General features: G+C 53.6%; 2 protein-coding genes across 2 annotated transcripts; both read right to left on the bottom strand.

Moving 5' to 3' along the window:
* Positions 1-41: 41 nt before the first annotated feature.
* On the bottom strand, positions 42-3091 carry MIND_00848100 (uncharacterized protein; the record flags this gene model as incomplete). Its single annotated transcript, XM_037365145.1, has 10 exons — positions 42-152; positions 208-548; positions 602-654; positions 1116-2037; positions 2089-2145; positions 2195-2284; positions 2333-2654; positions 2701-2789; positions 2840-2992; positions 3040-3091. The coding sequence occupies 10 exons, from the start codon at positions 3089-3091 to the stop codon at positions 42-44; spliced, it is 2190 nt and encodes a 729-aa protein (XP_037218387.1).
* An 11868-nt stretch (positions 3092-14959) lies between these two features.
* MIND_00848000 (ATP-dependent DNA helicase) lies at positions 14960-15978 on the bottom strand (the record flags this gene model as incomplete). Its single annotated transcript, XM_037365144.1, has 4 exons — positions 14960-15557; positions 15608-15725; positions 15773-15829; positions 15882-15978. 4 exons carry the CDS (start codon positions 15976-15978, stop codon positions 14960-14962), a joined length of 870 nt encoding a protein of 289 aa, XP_037218386.1.
* Positions 15979-17536: the final 1558 nt, after the last annotated feature.

Here is a 17536-nt window from a genome sequence, read left to right as displayed (position 1 = left end):
ATCAAGTAATGTTACATTCGCTTATATTCAAACTACGTACTTCACTCGTGCGCCTTCACATGGGAGTGGCCGATGCTCAGGTCAGCAAGCGCAGCGATCTTGCCCACGGTTGTGTGAAGCCCAGTGCCTTCCTTGACGGCTTCCCAGTGCGCCTTCCGGAGCCAATCAGCATGCATAAGATTATGAGCGAATTTCACAGGGACGCACCTCGACAGTGTCCCATCCAACGACGAGCAAGAACTTGCTCTTATCCTCGCGGCTCTGGCCAAACACGCAAGGCGGGTGGGCTCCGGTTGCAACATTGAGCCCACTCTCCAGTTCGGTGAGAAGGGGAACCAGCTTGTCCGCATCGGCCTCGCCGTTCTTGAGTGTGAACAACACAAACTCGACTGCCGGAGAAGACAGCGCGGTGAGGGGGTCCTTCGAGACATCGATGTGGTTGCGGCTGAATTGGGCCGAATCGGTCGTCGCGGAACGGAGGCCTTCGATCACGGTTTTATAGCTAGGGTCGGCAATAAGCTTCGCGTGGTCCTCATAGCTCTTCCACACTGAAATTTGTGTGTCAGTTGTACGTGAAGATAGGAAGAATATCCGGGCACACCGGAGACGAAGTATGCAGTTTCCTTGTTCTCAACTTGAGGTCCATAGAAAGACCTACGGATCGTTAAGCTCGCCTTCAACGCAAGATCGGGATATGTGCTTGCTTTACGTGTCCTTCGGCAGTGCTGATAACATCCAAGGGAGCTATTATCCTCAATAAACTTGGAGTCTGCGATGAAAATGGGCGCTTTAAATACCTTTGAATGTGTCCGGGGAAGAGAGAAGTTCAGCGGAGATTGGGAAGGTCGCGATCTACATGCACAGAGAGTCTTAACACCGACTACTGGTGGCTAGTAACCGACCTGAATACTTGGCATGGTTGTGGGCTGAGAGAAGGCGGAGAGTGAATGATCATCAGCAACCTAATCAATTCCACACTCAGTTCCAGAAACGAGGGTACAACAGAGTACAAGTACGTATTAAACAGATATTACTACTATTAGGATGTCATCGTACAAACAGCGTGCTATGAAGGACGAGGCAATGGGTCAAATAACACGTTCAAGAACAACCACCAAAAGCCCGACACACTGACCGCGAGCGCGATCCCTCCCACCCAAGCGGCCTTCATATTGGATATATCCGGCCCGAGAAGAAGCATAACGTTGTGGGCGCGTTTCCCCAACCCGATAACATCCGAGTTGCAATAACAGCGGTCATAGAAATTGGCAAACTGCAGCAAGAACGCCACAAGGATCCAGACGGCGTTGAGGGTGGCGAGGACTTTGGCGGAGCGACGGAGGAATATTGCGACGTCCCCTGCGATCCTTTGAGATAGAGTTTGGGCAGTCCCAGGTACAAATGGCGTGGCGTAGTGAACCAGAAAACTGCTGATGACGAGAAGGATCCACACAAGCGTCGCGGCACCAGCATAAACCAGGTAGGCAGCTGAGCGACAGCCCAGTCCAACAGTCGGAGTGTAGTAGACGATCAAAATTGAAGCCCCACTCGAACTCCATTGCAGTGTTAACCCTGCTATGGCCGCAATGAAGAATCGATTCAACACTCCCGAGCCCCAATGCGAGCGGCGGACATATGGAGGTTGCGCGCAGTATCGCTCAATTTGATCCGCTGTCCCTCGTCGATTTTCTGGATGCACTGTCCTCCCATCGCCTGGCTCCCATCGGTCACCTGACACAGATGTCCGGAGGTGGGCCTTTTTGGTAGCGGCCTCGAACGCCGAGGCGACCTCTTCCACGACGTGAATAAAAGGAAGGAACCTTGCATAGTTATATATGGGGGCCGTAGCTTCCTGGTCGGAATATAGCGTTTGATGGTGGCCATAGCTATTAATAGAGAGCGCCCGCTCTTCAGTCAAAGCGTCGACATTGCGCAGACCATTGGCTCCCGGAATCATTACGAAAGATTGTCTGTTGGCTTCGCGCAGCGCTTTTGAGACGCGTTCTGCATCACATCGAGGAGAGAGTTGGAGATATCCTGTCACCGGTATCAGCGGCGGTTGTCAAAAAGAGTCAAGGATCCACGAACCAATGGTCACGGGAATCATCCACAGCCAGATGCTGCCGACACCAGAAAGACCTTGGCCTGTGGGGATGAGAACTGATAAGAGGAGGCTCTGGGAGAAAAGGCACACCATTGCTGTTTGGATCGGTGCTGATGGTTGTGAATGCATCGACAACAGTCAGAGCATATGCCAGGATGACCCAAGCAATCGAAGTCACACCTAGGACAAAAATTAAGCAGAGTTAAGAGCTGAGATCTGGACACCCACTAGCTATTGACCAAGTATGCAAGTCCGCGTAGTTGAGGTTATCTTCGACCTTCTCCCACCACTGGTCATTCTCTTGTAGGACGACCAAAGAAGCGAGCAGAGAATATCCATCCTCACTGACTGTTGTCACTTTCAATGCCATTTGCTGCATTCCCGAAAGGATAATCGCAGCCCAAGTGTTATTTGGATATTTGGTGTTCTTGAAGCGGCGTATAACCCATTTCGTGTTGAGCACAGTCAGAGCAAGAGAATAGGCGGCCAAGCAGGGACTTCCGAGCGCGAGGAAAACCGACATAAGATTGTCCCATTTATATTTACATCCCTTACACCATCAAGTTCAGGGACAAGTGTGAAGAAACACAACTCACAAAGGGAAACTGGGACAGCAAAGCCAGCCACGGCAGGAGCCAAGCGGAGAATTGCTGCGAGAAAGACGACCACGAGAAAGCGCCGCCACCTGAGTCGATTATTTTTTGATATTGCCATACGCCTGGAAGGTATGCGTACCTCCTCCGCAAGACTCAAGACATCTCTGGTAAGTTATGGCGGTCGCCTTGGATGGGTCGGTAGTCGGGACCCCATTGTTGTCCGTAAATCCGTCAATCCTATTTCCGCTCCGCAAATCTGCAGTCACGTTCGCGAAGCATTGGGGGAAGTCGACTGATGCAGATATGGGCGCTGCTAAGATGATGAGAGAAAGAAACCACCCAGACTAGAAAACATCAGAGTGAGCGCGAGCGCGATGACGGAGACGCACATTGGGTCACCTTGCTTTAGTAAGGTCCCCCCCATGGTCACAACCTGGCACAACGATCATGATCCACTGATGGGGACCCAGCCAAACATGTACAAATCAACCCGAACGCCCTGGGTCAAAAAACCCAAAACCTTCGATGAAACCTCGGTGAAAGTCAAGTATCTCGTAATAGCAATTACACGATAAAGCTGTCAATCAGCCGTCGTCCTTTGACAGGCCACGCAAGTTCCCTTCTGTCAAGTACCGTAGACGAGAAAGTTTGACCCCTTGTTGACGATCCAAGAACAACGCCACTTTACCATCTCGACTGTGCTTAGGCAATATAATGCCGCTTTGTTGAACAATCCCCTCATCGCCATGTATATCTGGCCCAATAACCACCGCGTTGTTCGGGTTCCGGTCCTTTTTGGCTCGTTGCAGGTGCTGTATTTAGCATGACAGTGTCTGAACACAAAACCAATACCTGAGTAGGTTCAACTTAACTTAGCCGAATTATAAAATCCTACCGAGTGTGTTCTTCCTCCTTCCTGTCCCTGTTGGTTACAAGTCAATAAACAGTTTCTCACGCGCACTTTGGCTTACCATTTGTACTTCCAAAGCGCCGATTTTTTCCGAATCTCCTGTCAGACCAACTCTCCTTGTCACAACGCCTGTTTTATTGCAATATGCGCCCCCAGTTATCAACACTTCGTCACCTTGGCAAAAGTGTCTCCGTACTGCCGAAATCCTCACCGCTTCGCCGTCTCTTGTTGATTGTGTGCCGCACATGCACCAAACTTTCTCCACTCCCGTCCTCCACCCTTTCAACACAGAATAGTGCTTTATCCTTGATCTCAACACGCTCCCCTACCCCCGGTTGCCGATCGCAAGCGAAAACATGTCGTTGCACCCTGGCAATTGGAACGTCCAAGATGTCGCCGCTCTTTGTTGGTGTCATGAGGAGTCTAACCAAGTCGATCGCTTGACAGTCTATCCTTTCGCCAGCAACCGAAACTCTTATGCGAGCTTCCGTTTCGCTCTGACCTATGAGGTATCCGCTCCGCAATTCGCCATCGCATTGGGAGTGGAACACAACACGCGTTCCCGGGGAAAGCGCCATACCGGCGCAGTCCGTTCCAATGTCGTCGAGCAAGCCAGTGTCAAGTTTCTCCCATCTTCTTAGTACTTCAGGAGGTGGTTCATTCCAGACGTCCGTCACACAGTCCTCCAGAGCACAATACGCGCGGAACACTTGAATCTGCGTAAAGTTCCGTCGGAATCTTCCGCGATAAAGAATACATCGTCTTCGGCCAGAATCCATTGACGAGTAGCCAGAGGTCCTACGTTATAGTCCAATTGGAACCATCGACCGCGCCATGCATGAAGTTGACCTCCAATGCTGGGCTTTTCGTAGAAGCCTGCTCTTTGAACAGGACTAGTCGGTCCAGGCAATGACCTTGCTATTGTCAATGGCGCATTACATATGCCAACGATTCACGCACGTAGTTACTGAGACGATTTTTGTTAGCTTGGTTACCAGTACTTTTGCTACTCCCAAACTGACAGTCTCCCTGAAGTCTTGAATCTCTCATTTCCAATCGTTGAGATGACATTGGAAACTGTCTGGCCATCGACCAGGAGACCAAGGAACTTGAGATTTAGGCTATCGTTGTGTAGCGGAGGAAAGCGAGTGTTACCGACGTCACATGTCTTCCCCGTCCGTCTACTTAATCAACTTTCACTCCTTTTGCTCTACATACCCTTGTCCTCTTCGTTGTGACGTACACGCTACACTATTCCTTTCTAACTTCAACCACCTGAATCTCGCTGGAATCCCTTGCTGATATCAACCTTCATAAACAGGTACGCAATCAATGCAACTTGAATCCAACCACCGCAAGCATAACTGCACTGCAACGCACAAAGCCTTCGTTCCTTGCGCGCGCTCGAGTCAACCAGCGACTTCATATCCATGATCCGACTTTGCTGTCATTATCAAGACTTCCTGCCGTTGACCAAATGCTATCACTTACCTGGTCACTTTTCGGCCCTAAACAACATCTGAACCATCTTTCAGTGGCCCATATCACACTCGTCTATGTCTTGACGCTGTAATGACCGTTAAACTCTCGAGTCGCTCATCTTCCTCCCTGAGTTGCTCCGATGGGTGTGTTGTGAACAGTTTGGCATCGAAACCCCTCAATATTCGGATGTTATCTCGTCCATGACTCCTGGATAGCGCCACATATGCATTGAATGCGGTCAACTTTCCCGATGGTGGCTTGCCTAAGTCAATTACCACGTATTCTATGGTTTGGCCTTGCGACTTGTAGTCCGTGAAAGAATACCCCTGGTGTTACCGTATTGTCTCCTTGAAATGGTTACGTCCTCGTCGGCCCCCGTGTGGACCTCAAAGGTCGCAACTGAAGGAACAATGGGTATAGTACCCGATGGCAGCCCTTCAAACGCTGGGAAGGTGCTATGGTACGGCCTGAAGAGGATAACGGCTGGAGGGTACTGCAACACGATCCCATTCGAGACCGGGTCTTTTTCTAACGGCAGTGATTCTCTAGGGTCCAAAACAAGATCCGCGATGACGCCACGAGTGCCGTTAGCCAGTTCAGCTTCTGTCGAAATGTTCCACAACACCATGGCCTCCATTCCAACTGCAATCTCCACGACCTCCAGAAGACGACTTGACTTTTTGCTATCCAAACTGGCCACTGCGAATCGTTGCCAAGCATTTAAACTTGCTTTCGTCTTGCTGACCACATCTTCGCTGTGGCATCGATAGACGCGATGACCGCTCTTGGCCGCGTGCTTTCTCAAAGAGTGCGTGTTCCACAGCATTCTAGTGCTATGTCGTGGCGTTACCAAAACCGCCCTCGCCCAAGGATCGGTGTTCCAGTTTACTGGGATCGTTTCCGGGTCGTCCACCAATAAGTGCTCTAGGAGCTCGATATCGTCCTTGGTACAGTCGCCAACACGAAGCCTCTTCAACAACGCCATCCATTCAGGATCTGTTACGCGCCTTTGCTCAGTTAACGTAACGACAACGGTGAACTGTAAGTATAAGCTCAATCCTTCTGGCGAGACACCTGGGGCGGCTTGCAATCCATAAAACAACGCTTGTTTTGGGTCGCCAATGGGAGGGAACTGGTGCAAATCTCCGACTAAGATGACGTTCACCAGGCCAAAAGCATCAGTTGGCTGTGCCTCGCGGAGGTCCTGCTTGACAATACCCATGATTTGAGACAGCAAATGCAAAAATCTCTTGGTCAACATCGAGAATTCATCGATCACGAGGTATTTCACTGGTCCTATGTTCCTCATGCGCTTTTCTTGAGTACCTTTTCCTCCTCGAATTCGTGTCTCGTGGATTGATATGCCTGCCCAGTTGTGAACAGTTTGGCCACCGAAGAGACTTGCAGCTACGCCAGTTGTCGCCGTCAACGCTAATAAGCTTCTTGCATTCAGATCCTCAAATGATTGAGCAATCGCTTTTAGCACCACTGTTTTCCCAGTCCCTCCTTCACCTCGAATAACCATTAAAAGCTGTTGTGGTCTTGCTCCAGATAACGTGTCGCAGGGGTGATCGAGCACGATATGATGTGTGCTCTAGATTGTTCGGTATTCAGGATTGGGCCCATAGCATTGAGGTTCGCAACACTCGGAGTGATATCTGTCACACCACCTTTGTCAATCACGCGACCGGAAACGCTTCGCTCCGATTCTCCCAAGACGTGAATTCGCCCCAAGTCTTTCCCCCCCAAATCTAATGTCGACTGCTCCACGAAATTCTTGCTCTTAGTATATGCCGAAATCTTCTTCCCCCATTCATGGAACTTCACCATGTCATCCGTCGTTGCCTGTCGAACAAGTGGCTGAAGCGGAACATTACTTGGGTACTCCTCGCTGAAGATGCCTTGGCCGAATGCAATATCCACGGCTTGCTGTCCAAACATGCGCTCCCGCAAACCCCTGACGGCTTTGGCGTGCGAACTCGATTTCCTCTTCTGTAGGCTCTTTCGCAAGAGTGGTTGCATTAACTGATGGCACTTCTGTGGTAACGCCATTCTGTTCTCTTTCTAGATCCTGCGGCTTTCGTGGACCGTCCTTCTCCTTCTCTTCGCGTCGCTTCGCTGCGCGTTTTTGTGCACTCGTGGAAATACTGTATATTGGCAACCAATCGTTTCTGTTCAACGGTAGCACTTTCCAAGAAAGTCGACCAGGCCGTACAGAGAACGAGGTTTGCCCACACGCCAGATCTTGTAGGTGTCGCCATGGTAGGAACAGTAACAACATCTGAGCACTGTAGTACTCACCCGCCGCCCCCGTTTCTTTCTTAGGAAACCATCGGCCAATGAAATGCAAGTTAATCTCGTGCCCTCTTCCTCGCACAATTCCGACAATGGCCCTTTCGCTTGCTGCCTTGACGATAAGGCACACGCACGCTACGAGGGCGTCCTCCATTGTTACGCTTGGGCGCTGCGTTTTGAATAACTTCTTGCACGTTTGGTTCACTGAGGGCGACTGCAGAATCTTCGTCAACGATCATCAAGTCATCTGTTCCATTGTGTAAGGGCAACCCCGGAGGCCTGAGATCAAGGTCCTAGCAGGGGAGGATCCAAAGCGTGAACATTGGTAAGCGAATACAAATGAAGCTGACCTAGCAGGGGAGGATCCAAAGAGAAGAAACTCTAAGGGTCCGCCTGCTAGGTAGCTGACTATATACTGCTTGTCCGTAGCTGCCGCTGTCGGGCACAGAAGGCTTGGGCGGCGTCGCAGGCGAGGTCCCAGGGCGACCGTCGGGAGGGCGTTGACGGATCGGTGATTGTGCGGGCGAGATGGAGGGCCGGACCGGAGACGGAACCGAGTCGGACCGGAATCGGAGGCGTCTCCGAGGGGCCGAAAGGGAGGTTCCCCTGACATCACCCCCCCTTTGAATGCGGCGTCCCGACGCATAGACCGGAACGGAATCGAGTCGAAGGTCGCGGAGGCGATGTGTCGTGGGCTTGCCAGGGTACTTACGATAGAACTCCGCAATTTTCTCCGGGCGAAGACGCGGTCGAAGCGGACCCATTGGTCGTGCGATGCGTCGTAGCCTTTCCATCTGACGGTAATTCAGCCGTTTATACCTCACCCTTGCGTCCAGGATTTCCTCTACTTCCCACTCCGGGACTCCGTCCTCGAGGTCCGGAGGGGGCTGGTCGTAGCCGGGGCGTCCGTCGAAGGGGTCGTCTTGGGCGAGCTCGAGCTTGACGACGGGGAAGACCGGGTGGAGCTTCGAGTAGCGCGGAGGGAGGTCGAGCTTGTAGGCACCTTTGCTGATCTCCGCGACTATCTTGAACGGCCCAAGGCGGCGATGGGAGAACTTTTCCGAGGGGCGAGTCGTCCTGATGTCAGAGGCATCCAGCCAAACACGGTCGCCAACCTTAAACTCCGGAGACGGAGTCCGTCTCCGGTCGTAGTAGCGCTTGTACTCCTCTTTGGCCTTAGTGAGCGGGCCTTGGCTTCAGCAACACCAGTGGCGATCCGGTCGCGGAACTCGTTCACTGACTCCATGGCGGAACGGACTCCGGGTTCAAGCCCATGCGCGGGAGCCGTCCCGTGTCCGTCATGAAGGGGACCTGCTGCGTGGAGGAGTGAACGTGGTTGTTGTAGGCGAACTCCGCGGCCGGAATCAGCTCATCCCAGTCGTCCTGCTGGTAGTTGGTGAAGATCCGCAAGTACTGCTCCAGCTCCTGGTTGACGCGCTCTGTCTGACCGTCTGTCTGCGGGTGGTACGCGGTGGACGTGGCGGGCTTGATGCCGATTAGACGCCAAAGTTCTCGGGTGAAGTCCGATGAACTGCGAGCCGCGGTCGGAGACGTACTTCTCCGAGTCCCATGGTGCCGCCAGACATTCCGGTAGTAGAGGCGGGCTGCCCCTACTGCATCGACCGTCGTATGACACTCTGAGAAGTGGGCGCTTTCCGAGGGGTGTCAACGACGACCATGATCGCGTCGTACCCATGGGCTTCGGGAAGCTCTACGATGAAGTCGACGGAGACGGTATGCCAGCGTTCGGGAGGCGTTTCCGTGGGGTGCAGTTCTCCAGTGGGGCAGTCTCCGGAGTGCCTTGGTGCGACAGCACAAGTCACAGGTCGCAACATACCGGCCGATATGGCGAGACATCTGAGGCCACCAGTAGTTCCGGGAGACCAACTCCAGGGTCTTGAAACGACCTGCGTGTCCGGCGACTCGGGTGTCATGGCAGAGCTCGATGATGCGTCTCCGGAGGTCCTTGTCCTTTGGTACGACGATCTTTCCTCGGAAATGGAGAAGACCGCCGGAGACGGCCCACTCGTCAGAACGTGAGGAGCGGGGCCCGAGCTTGACCTTGAACCTTAAGAAGTTGCCGGGCCGCTAGTGCGACGGGCTCCTCCAGGTCAGGCTCACCGGAGAGGGCATCACGGATATCACGGAGGAGTTCAGAGCCGGGACCGGAACGGAAACGCCCTCGAGTGCGCGGACGTGGAAGAGTTCAGGCCGCAGAAGGACGACGTCAGAGTTGTCGGAATCGACTCCGTGGTCGGGTCTCCGGGAGAGGGCGTCAGGCCGACCCATATCGCGGCCAGGTTTGTGGTGCAGCGTGAAGTCGAACCGGGAGAGGTACAGAGACCACCGGGCCTGTCTCCGGTTGAGGTGTTGCGTCTTCCTGAAGTACTCCAAATTCTTATGGTCAGTCCAAATCTCGACAGGGTGCGCGCGCCCTCGAGGAAGTGTCTATATTCCTCGAGTGCGCGGATGATCGCGAGCATCTCCTTGTCGTGGATTTCGTAGTTGCGCTGGACATCATTTAAGCTTTTGGAATAGAATGCTACAGGGTGCCACTTCCCGTCCGGGGCGGATTGTGAAAGAACCGCCCCGTCGCATAATCAGAGCTGTCCGCCTCGAGTCGGAAAGGCCGTGTGTCGTCCGGAATCGCCAGGACCGGTTCCGAGGTGACCGCGTCCTTGATCGCTTGGAACGCGGAGGCCTCCGCGTCGCCCCAAGTCCATTGCTGGTCCTTCTTGGTGAGCACGAAAAGAGGGCGCGCAAGGGTCGAGAAGTCCCGAATGAACCTGCGGTAGAAGTTAGCGAACCCGAGGAACTGCTGAATGTCCTTCTTGTTTTCCGGAGTCGGCCAGCGGAGACACCTGCGACCTTGACGGGGTCCATTTCGACGTGGTTGTGGGAGATGATGACTCCAGGTACTCGATTGACGATTTTTCAAAGTCGCACTTCTCCGCTCGGAGGTACAACTTGTGCTCTCGGAGTCGCCGCAAGACCTCCTGAACAATCTGCCGGTGTTTCCGGAGGTCGGAATGGGCGATCAAGATGTCGTCAAGGTAGATCATGACGTCTCCGGAGAGGATGAGGTCCTGAAAAATGTCATTCATCATCGTTTGGAACGTCGCGGGAGAGTTTGTCAGGCCGAAATACATCACCAAGGGCTCGAACAGGCCTCGGTTAGTCCGGAAAGCCGCTTTCCACTCGTCACCTTCCTTGATCCGGACGTTGTTGAAGCCCCAACGGACGTCGAGGTTGGTGAAGTAACGAGCGCCTTTGAGCCGGTTGATGAGGTCGTTGATCAGCGGAAGGGGGTACCGGTTTTTGACAGTCATCGCATTGAGAGCACGGTAGTCCTGGACGAGCGGAGTCCGCCGTCCTTCTTCTTGACGAAGAAGACCGGAGACGCCATCGGAGACTTGGAGGCGAATCCGGCCCGTCGAAAGCCCTTCCTCGATGAACGCGTCGAGCTCGCGTTGCTCGAGGGGCGAGATGGGGTACACCTTGCAGTTGGTGGGCTTAGCGTCGGGGACGAGTTCAATGGCGTGGTCCCAGGCTCTCCGCTCCGGTAGCGTGTCGAAGGACTCCTTGTTGAAGACGTCCTGGAACTCCTTAGCCCAGTCCGGGATCTCGGAGGGCGGAGGGGCGGAGTTCCTGGCGAAGGCTTCGGCCAGGCGTTGCGAGACAGTACTGCCAGCGCGTATCTCCTCCGGGGCGGAACGAGGTGTAGAAGATGCGGTCACCATCTTCAAGCTGACCATCGTCATCGTCGTCGTCGGAGTCCGGCGTCAGATCAGGCAGGCCGGAGTCGTCACCGGAGACGGAGTCGTCTCCGTCATCAGACCCAGAAAGGTCCATGGCGCAGACCGAGGGGAACGGGCCGGAGCGGAGACGCTTCTGAAGCGACCGGAGTCGCCGCAACTCGGTCCGTTCGACCCGCTCTTCCTCACGGCAGGTCGAGCAATTGCGGGGGCACCGTGTCATCTTGACCTCCTTGGTTTCCCAATTGATCTCTGGGTTATGTTTCCGCAACCAGGAATACCCCAGGATGAGGTCTTGCTTGCCAAGATGGGTGACGGCCAGCTGAACTCGTTCGGCATGGCCCTTGTAGCGCAGAACCAAGTCCGCGATCTGTTTGATGGAGCCAGCGTCATTGGGGGTGCCATCGACATTGAAAACCGGAATCGGCTGATCGAGGGTGCGGACCGGAATGCCATTCCGAGCAACATAGTTCGTGTCAATGAAGTCGGAGGTGGCACCACAGTCGACAAGCCCAGAGAGTGAGAGCTTCAGCGCGCTGGTGGTGGACTCGAGCTCTAACGGGAGGTGGAGGGAGTTCGCCCCAGGGGCAGCGGCAACGGTGTACTGCTTGGGCAGTTTCTTTTCCCAGGCAGTGAGGCGGCGGAGGACGATGACCGGAGTCGCGGGCGGAGTCGGAGACGGAGTCGAGGCGGGGGCAGGAGAGGGTGTGTCTTTCGTTTCGGGCTCATTGTAGGGCAAGGAACTGCATTCATCATACAAAGAGGCAAAACGATTTATAGACGCGAACGAGGGCACACCAGTCACTCGTCGCGGGGACAAAATCCTCTCCGGCCATCGACTCCGCTGCCGTCTCCGGCAGGGCAGCTGTGTCCGTGTAGCGGGCGATCAACTCCGCTAACATCTCGTCACCGAGTTGTTGGATCACCTCGTCGAGGATGTCCATTGAGCGGACATCGGCGGGGAGGGGGCAATCCCGGCGAGATGGTTTGGGTCGCCGCACCTGAAGCAGGCGCGGCGAGGGGCACCCCGAGCCCTGGTGCGATCCAACTCCATAGGGACGGGAGCTGGAGGCGCCGGAGAGGGGGCGCGGGCCGCGGGTGGCACGACCGGAGCCACCGGGCGGAAAGGGGCCGGAGCCGGGATGCGGTTGACCGGAAACGGAGTCCGAATCAAACCGCCAGGCGTCTTGGGGGCGGCTGACTTGATCAGCTTGGCCCGGACCAGGGCCTCGTATTGACGGAAGGCCCGGGTGCGCCAGCTAAGGTAGTCCCGGAGGTCCGGGGGGTCGTTCGAGGACGTGATTCCGTTGTTGATCAGGGGGTCAAGTCCGTGGCGGAACTTGGTCACCTTGACCAACGCGTCTTCAATCCGGCGAGGTCCATCAGGTCCTCGGTCGTCGGTGTACTGGTAGACATCCTTTGTGCCCATGTGATAGGCGGAAGTCTCCAGTTTGGAGAGAGCATGGTCTTGCTCGTTCTCCTCGACGAACCGGAGTCGAAACTCGAAACGAACGAGCCCCAGGACGGAAACGGAAACGGGGCTTTGCTTCCGTGGCGCTCCGCCCATTGCTGAGCGGGTCCTTCTGCCATAAACGACATGGCATAGCGGACGGCCTTTTCCTCACTCGCCTCTCCGTTGACCACGAAGGCCTCAGGGGCAAGGCGGGCGTAGGTGCGGACCGCGTGAGAACGCGGCGGCCGTTTCCGGTCGCCGTTGAAGGTGAACGGGGGGTTTGGTCGCAAGACCAATTTTGAGGCGAGGTTGATGTCGCCAAAAAGGGCTTCGAGTCGCCCTGGACCGAGTCGGAGTCGGAATCGACGTCTCCGGCGATGGTGTTTGGGGTCCGCCAGCATTATTAGCGGCGGCAGCGGCAGCGAAGCCTGGTTGGTGAGTAAAGCAAGGGCCTCAGTTAGGCTATCGATTTTTCGCCTCGAGTGAGTCCAGCCGGGCGTCTGCGGTAGGAGTGACTCCGGACGGCATGACGGGTGCGGGGACCACAGGAGTAGAGGAGGAGGGGACAAGTGGCAGGGGCGGTGACGAGGGCGGAACGGACTCGTACTCCGAGCCTGAGTCAGCGCCGAACCTGGCAATCTTGTCCGGTTGATCCCGTAGAGAGTTTCTTCTGCTGTAAGGGCAACCCCGGAGGCCTGAGATCAAGGTCCTAGCAGGGGAGGATCCAAAGCGTGAACATTGGTAAGCGAATACAAATGAAGCTGACCTAGCAGGGGAGGATCCAAAGAGAAGAAACTCTAAGGGTCCGCCTGCTAGGTAGCTGACTATATACTGCTTGTCCGTAGCTGCCGCTGTCGGGCACAGAAGGCTTGGGCGGCGTCGCAGGCGAGGTCCCAGGGCGACCGTCGGGAGGGCGTTGACGGATCGGTGATTGTGCGGGCGAGATGGAGGGCCGGACCGGAGACGGAACCGGAGTCGGACCGGAATCGGAGGCGTCTCCGAGGGGCCGAAAGGGAGGTTCCCCTGACACATTGTTGCTAGGGTTATCTTCCCGTCCACTCGATTTTTCGTCACTTTTGCCGTCGTAGGTCAGGGTGAAATAATCATAAAAATTCATTTCGGCCAGAGCGTCACCGCGGTCTTCATACTCCTTGAGTTGGTCTTTCAAGACCAACATCCCATCAGAATCGCGACTCAAAGGCACCCGTTGCTCCTGCGTCAATGCGTGAGCAACAAAAACGAATGGAAATTATTGAAAAGAGCTACATCGCACCCATCAACATTTTCCGACGTCATTGTTGAGCGAAACTCTTGGTCATCCCTGTTAATCAACGTCAAAAAATGGGGGCAACTTGGTGCTACCACCGCACATACGTTGTGGTCCGGAGATATGGGAAAACTCGTCGAAGTTGAGCGGTTGCTCTGTCCCAATATATCGTGACAAATGTGTGTGAGATATACCGATCCCCCCAGCCCATGAGGTAACTGATGACTTCAGGCCCGCTAAACTCTTGTTGCCTGGTCAAAACATTGGCGCAAGACTGTAAAAGTCGCTTGCTCTTGTCGAGACTCCTCTTTTGTCGTGCAGATAATTTCTCTTGAAATTCCACAGCCTTTGCCATTAACGCAGATGCATTGGCCGTTTGTACTTGACGTTTTGCAATGTAAAGTGTGATATAGAAAGTGATGTCCTTGGTCTCCGCTCCGTTCGTGATCAGCTTGAAATCGTTATTGGCGCGGGTCACTTGCGTCAGGGGTGGATGCCATGCGTTAATTTTCGAGTACAGACGCTTAGGCCCCCAATCCCCATCGTCCGTGACCCAATCACTTTCAGCTGTGCGCCAAGGGGCTCTTCTCTTGCAGACTAGTCGCCCCTTTTTAATCTTCTGACATCGATTTAAATCACACTCGTGAGTTTGAACCGCGCGAGCAATACGCGCTTCGGCTTCTGCTGCTCGAAGTTCATAGCCCGGAACACGGGGGTCAACAGGTCGCGAAAAAGCAATATTCTTCCGTACAGGAAGAGCCATTAACGTCTCGCCAGTTGTATCCGCAATGTGTGCTCGAATATTTCGCTGAATGAAATTGCGCATTTTGGTGCGGAACTGTTCACTTCTCAATGCCGTCTTCATCGTCTCTGCAGTCGGCGCTCCGCGCAGCCACAGGAGGAGATGAAGATGTAGAGAGCCTCGAGCTTGTGCCTCCACCGTGCCAATATACCCATTGACATAACCCAACACCCCACAAGAGCGCTGAATTGTGCCTGACGGGTTGACTTTGATCCCAAATAGCTCTTCCAATATGACATTGACAAAAAAGTGGAAGTATTCAGCAGAGGCGAAGGGATCAGCAGCAATTGTTGTACTACGCGAGTTGCTGTCTGGTCCGAACCTCGCCACGAAATGATCCAGGTCTATCTCTGCGCCGGCCAACACCTGCGCAATAGGATCCCCCCGTGTCGGCAAAATTGATTGTTGTCCAAATGCTTGGTGGATTAAAGCGCAAAGTCATGCCCCATACTTGAGCACGAATGGCGACGCGACTTTCATCAGTGCCCGTGACTCGAGCGCGAACAGACGTGATTTGTTGACGAAAAGCACGAATGACAGGGTTACTGATGGGTTGTTTGCGATCTTCTTCCTTACTTGCTTTGACAAAATCTTCTGCTGTAAGTTTTTGGAACGCTTCTTTGTTTTGGAAGAAGGTATTGAAGTCCAACTGCAAACAGGCCGACCTGCAAACTTGACGTTTAACTTGCACGCCAAAAGTTTGAAACATAAAATACAGGTCTTTGCGAAACCGACCGTCGTCGTATTGAAGCGCCCATCGAACATGTTCTTCGTATGACACTTTGCTCGGACGATCAACCTCCAGGCCCCCCAGACCATACGGGAAAAGCACAGGGAAAGTGCCCAGAAGATGGTTGGCATTGGTAGGGCCCCGTCCGTTCTCTGTCCGGCGTCTTCGCGAGCATACTCGTTGACAAATGTACTTCCTGGACGCACAGCATACTGTGGTTTCGGTGGTGGCATAAAATTACGGACCGCTTCCCTATACAGGTCTTGGTCGTTGAGCGAATCCCCAGAAACATCGATGGCGCCATGTGGCTGTAGAGGAAAAACTGCAGGTGCTGAAAATCATGTCAACCAGGCTGATGGAACATAAATGGCCACGAACGATATTCCCCATCGACAACATTGTCCTCTTCACTGACTGCATGGACCGGGAGCAGGTCTGTCAATAGGCAGTGATTATGGTACCCTCAGATATGGAGCATCAACCTTACCACTTCTATCCTCAAAATCGCGTTCCTCTGCTTCATCTGCAACATCATCCACGTCGTCGGGCGTCGGAATCATCGTCCATTGGAGCATAGCCTGCATGTTCACGAATCGGGATAGACTCGTCTTCAGAGCATCGCACTGTGGTTGTTAACTCCTCCGGAACACCATGTTCGGGCAGTTCTAGCAAACGTTCCATGGATATCTCAATGTTAGCATATAAACCATTGTTAGCCTTCAGCCAATTGAGCGCGTTGTGAACCCTTTGCCGCTGAACCTGAATACCTCCGGAAGTGAAGAGAGTGGGACGTTCTTAGCTCCCACAAAAGTTACGCACATCACGGAGGGCAGCAGTGCAATGGGGCGAGGCATAAGATTGCCGACAATCATATCCGCTATGGCATTGGGGTCCAAATGATATGTTGAGACGTTGCCACGTAACGCACTCTTCATATGTTCAAGCTTCTTCTTACCAAGATGCTTTGGGAAGAGCTTGACGATGTACGCAGCAGGAAAATACAAGCCCACAAGAAGCCGCTCAGGCAAAGTCAAGATGGATAGTTCAAACGGCACGTCGCCAACCCACATATTATTGGCCAGAGACAAGGGAGGCGTTATACAAATTCGTAATTTTGATGAACACTGGCGACAAACAAAGTGAGGAGGGGGTCGACGAAGGGCTGGCGCGTGTAGCAACATGCCGTTGACTAATTTCTGAGCAGCATGAGGGTGGCTTGGCTTCAAGCATCTTGGGTGTGGAATATCTTCAGGCTCCGCAGTTACCAGATCTCGCAAGAAGAGTCTACGAGCGCAAACAAAGCAAACGCCCTTCTTGAGTGCTTCATTGCCAGTACGATCTATCACTCTGCAAGCACACAGTGAGTTGGGACAAAGGGAGCCTTGGGACACATACTGAGAAATGCAACGCTTCACAGTGTCGTCATCAACAAATTGCAGAAAGGGGCCGTCGATGAGATCCTCTAAGTCCCCTTCCAGTGCCGTTTCCACCACTGGCGCAGGCGCTTCTACCCTTCTCCTTTTACGTGGCCTGCTTGGCGCATCATCCTTCCGGACACGTTTGGTGCCTTGCACTCCACAAGCTCTCAAGACTTCTTGAAGCTGTGGGTTCGCAAGGCTACACACATAGTTTAATAGCTTGTCGCGTTTGTGTCGACAATTGGTAGGAGCAGGTTGAATGTCTTCCAACATCAAAATGATCTCGCGCACAGTGTGAGTGCGGAGGGCCTGTGAAATGGCTGTAAACAGAATCAGTGCTACCAATATGTTTCAAACAAGCAAATCACACCTTCAAATTGAGCAGACATTGTCAACAGTGTGGAATGAGCGATGGTGGTTAAGGGGGCAATCAGTACGCCGCACCACCATTCAACGTGATCAGTGAGTGACGCCATCCCATAAGTCATCACCATTACGTGCATGTACCGATAAGCCTCATCTTATCGTTGGGGATCTCACTATTGATTCAACAAAAAAAAATGAGTGGAGTTAACATTAACACAAAGACTGACTACAACATTGGAAAGAGCGAAGGATTAGCACTAGATAACCGATCCGTTCAGAACATCCACAATCAAACATCGCTTCGTCTCAAGATCTACCGGCGAGATATAAAACAACTGCGGCGCAAGTTGGCCAGCGA

The sequence above is a fragment of the Mycena indigotica genome, assembly GCF_014461135.1.
Source record: "Mycena indigotica strain 171206Taipei chromosome Unknown Mind.scaff0007, whole genome shotgun sequence".
Classification (NCBI taxonomy): Eukaryota; Fungi; Basidiomycota; class Agaricomycetes; order Agaricales; family Mycenaceae; genus Mycena; species Mycena indigotica.
The sequence above is the reverse complement of the archived record's forward strand: the minus strand, read 5'-3'. Positions and strand labels throughout refer to the sequence as shown.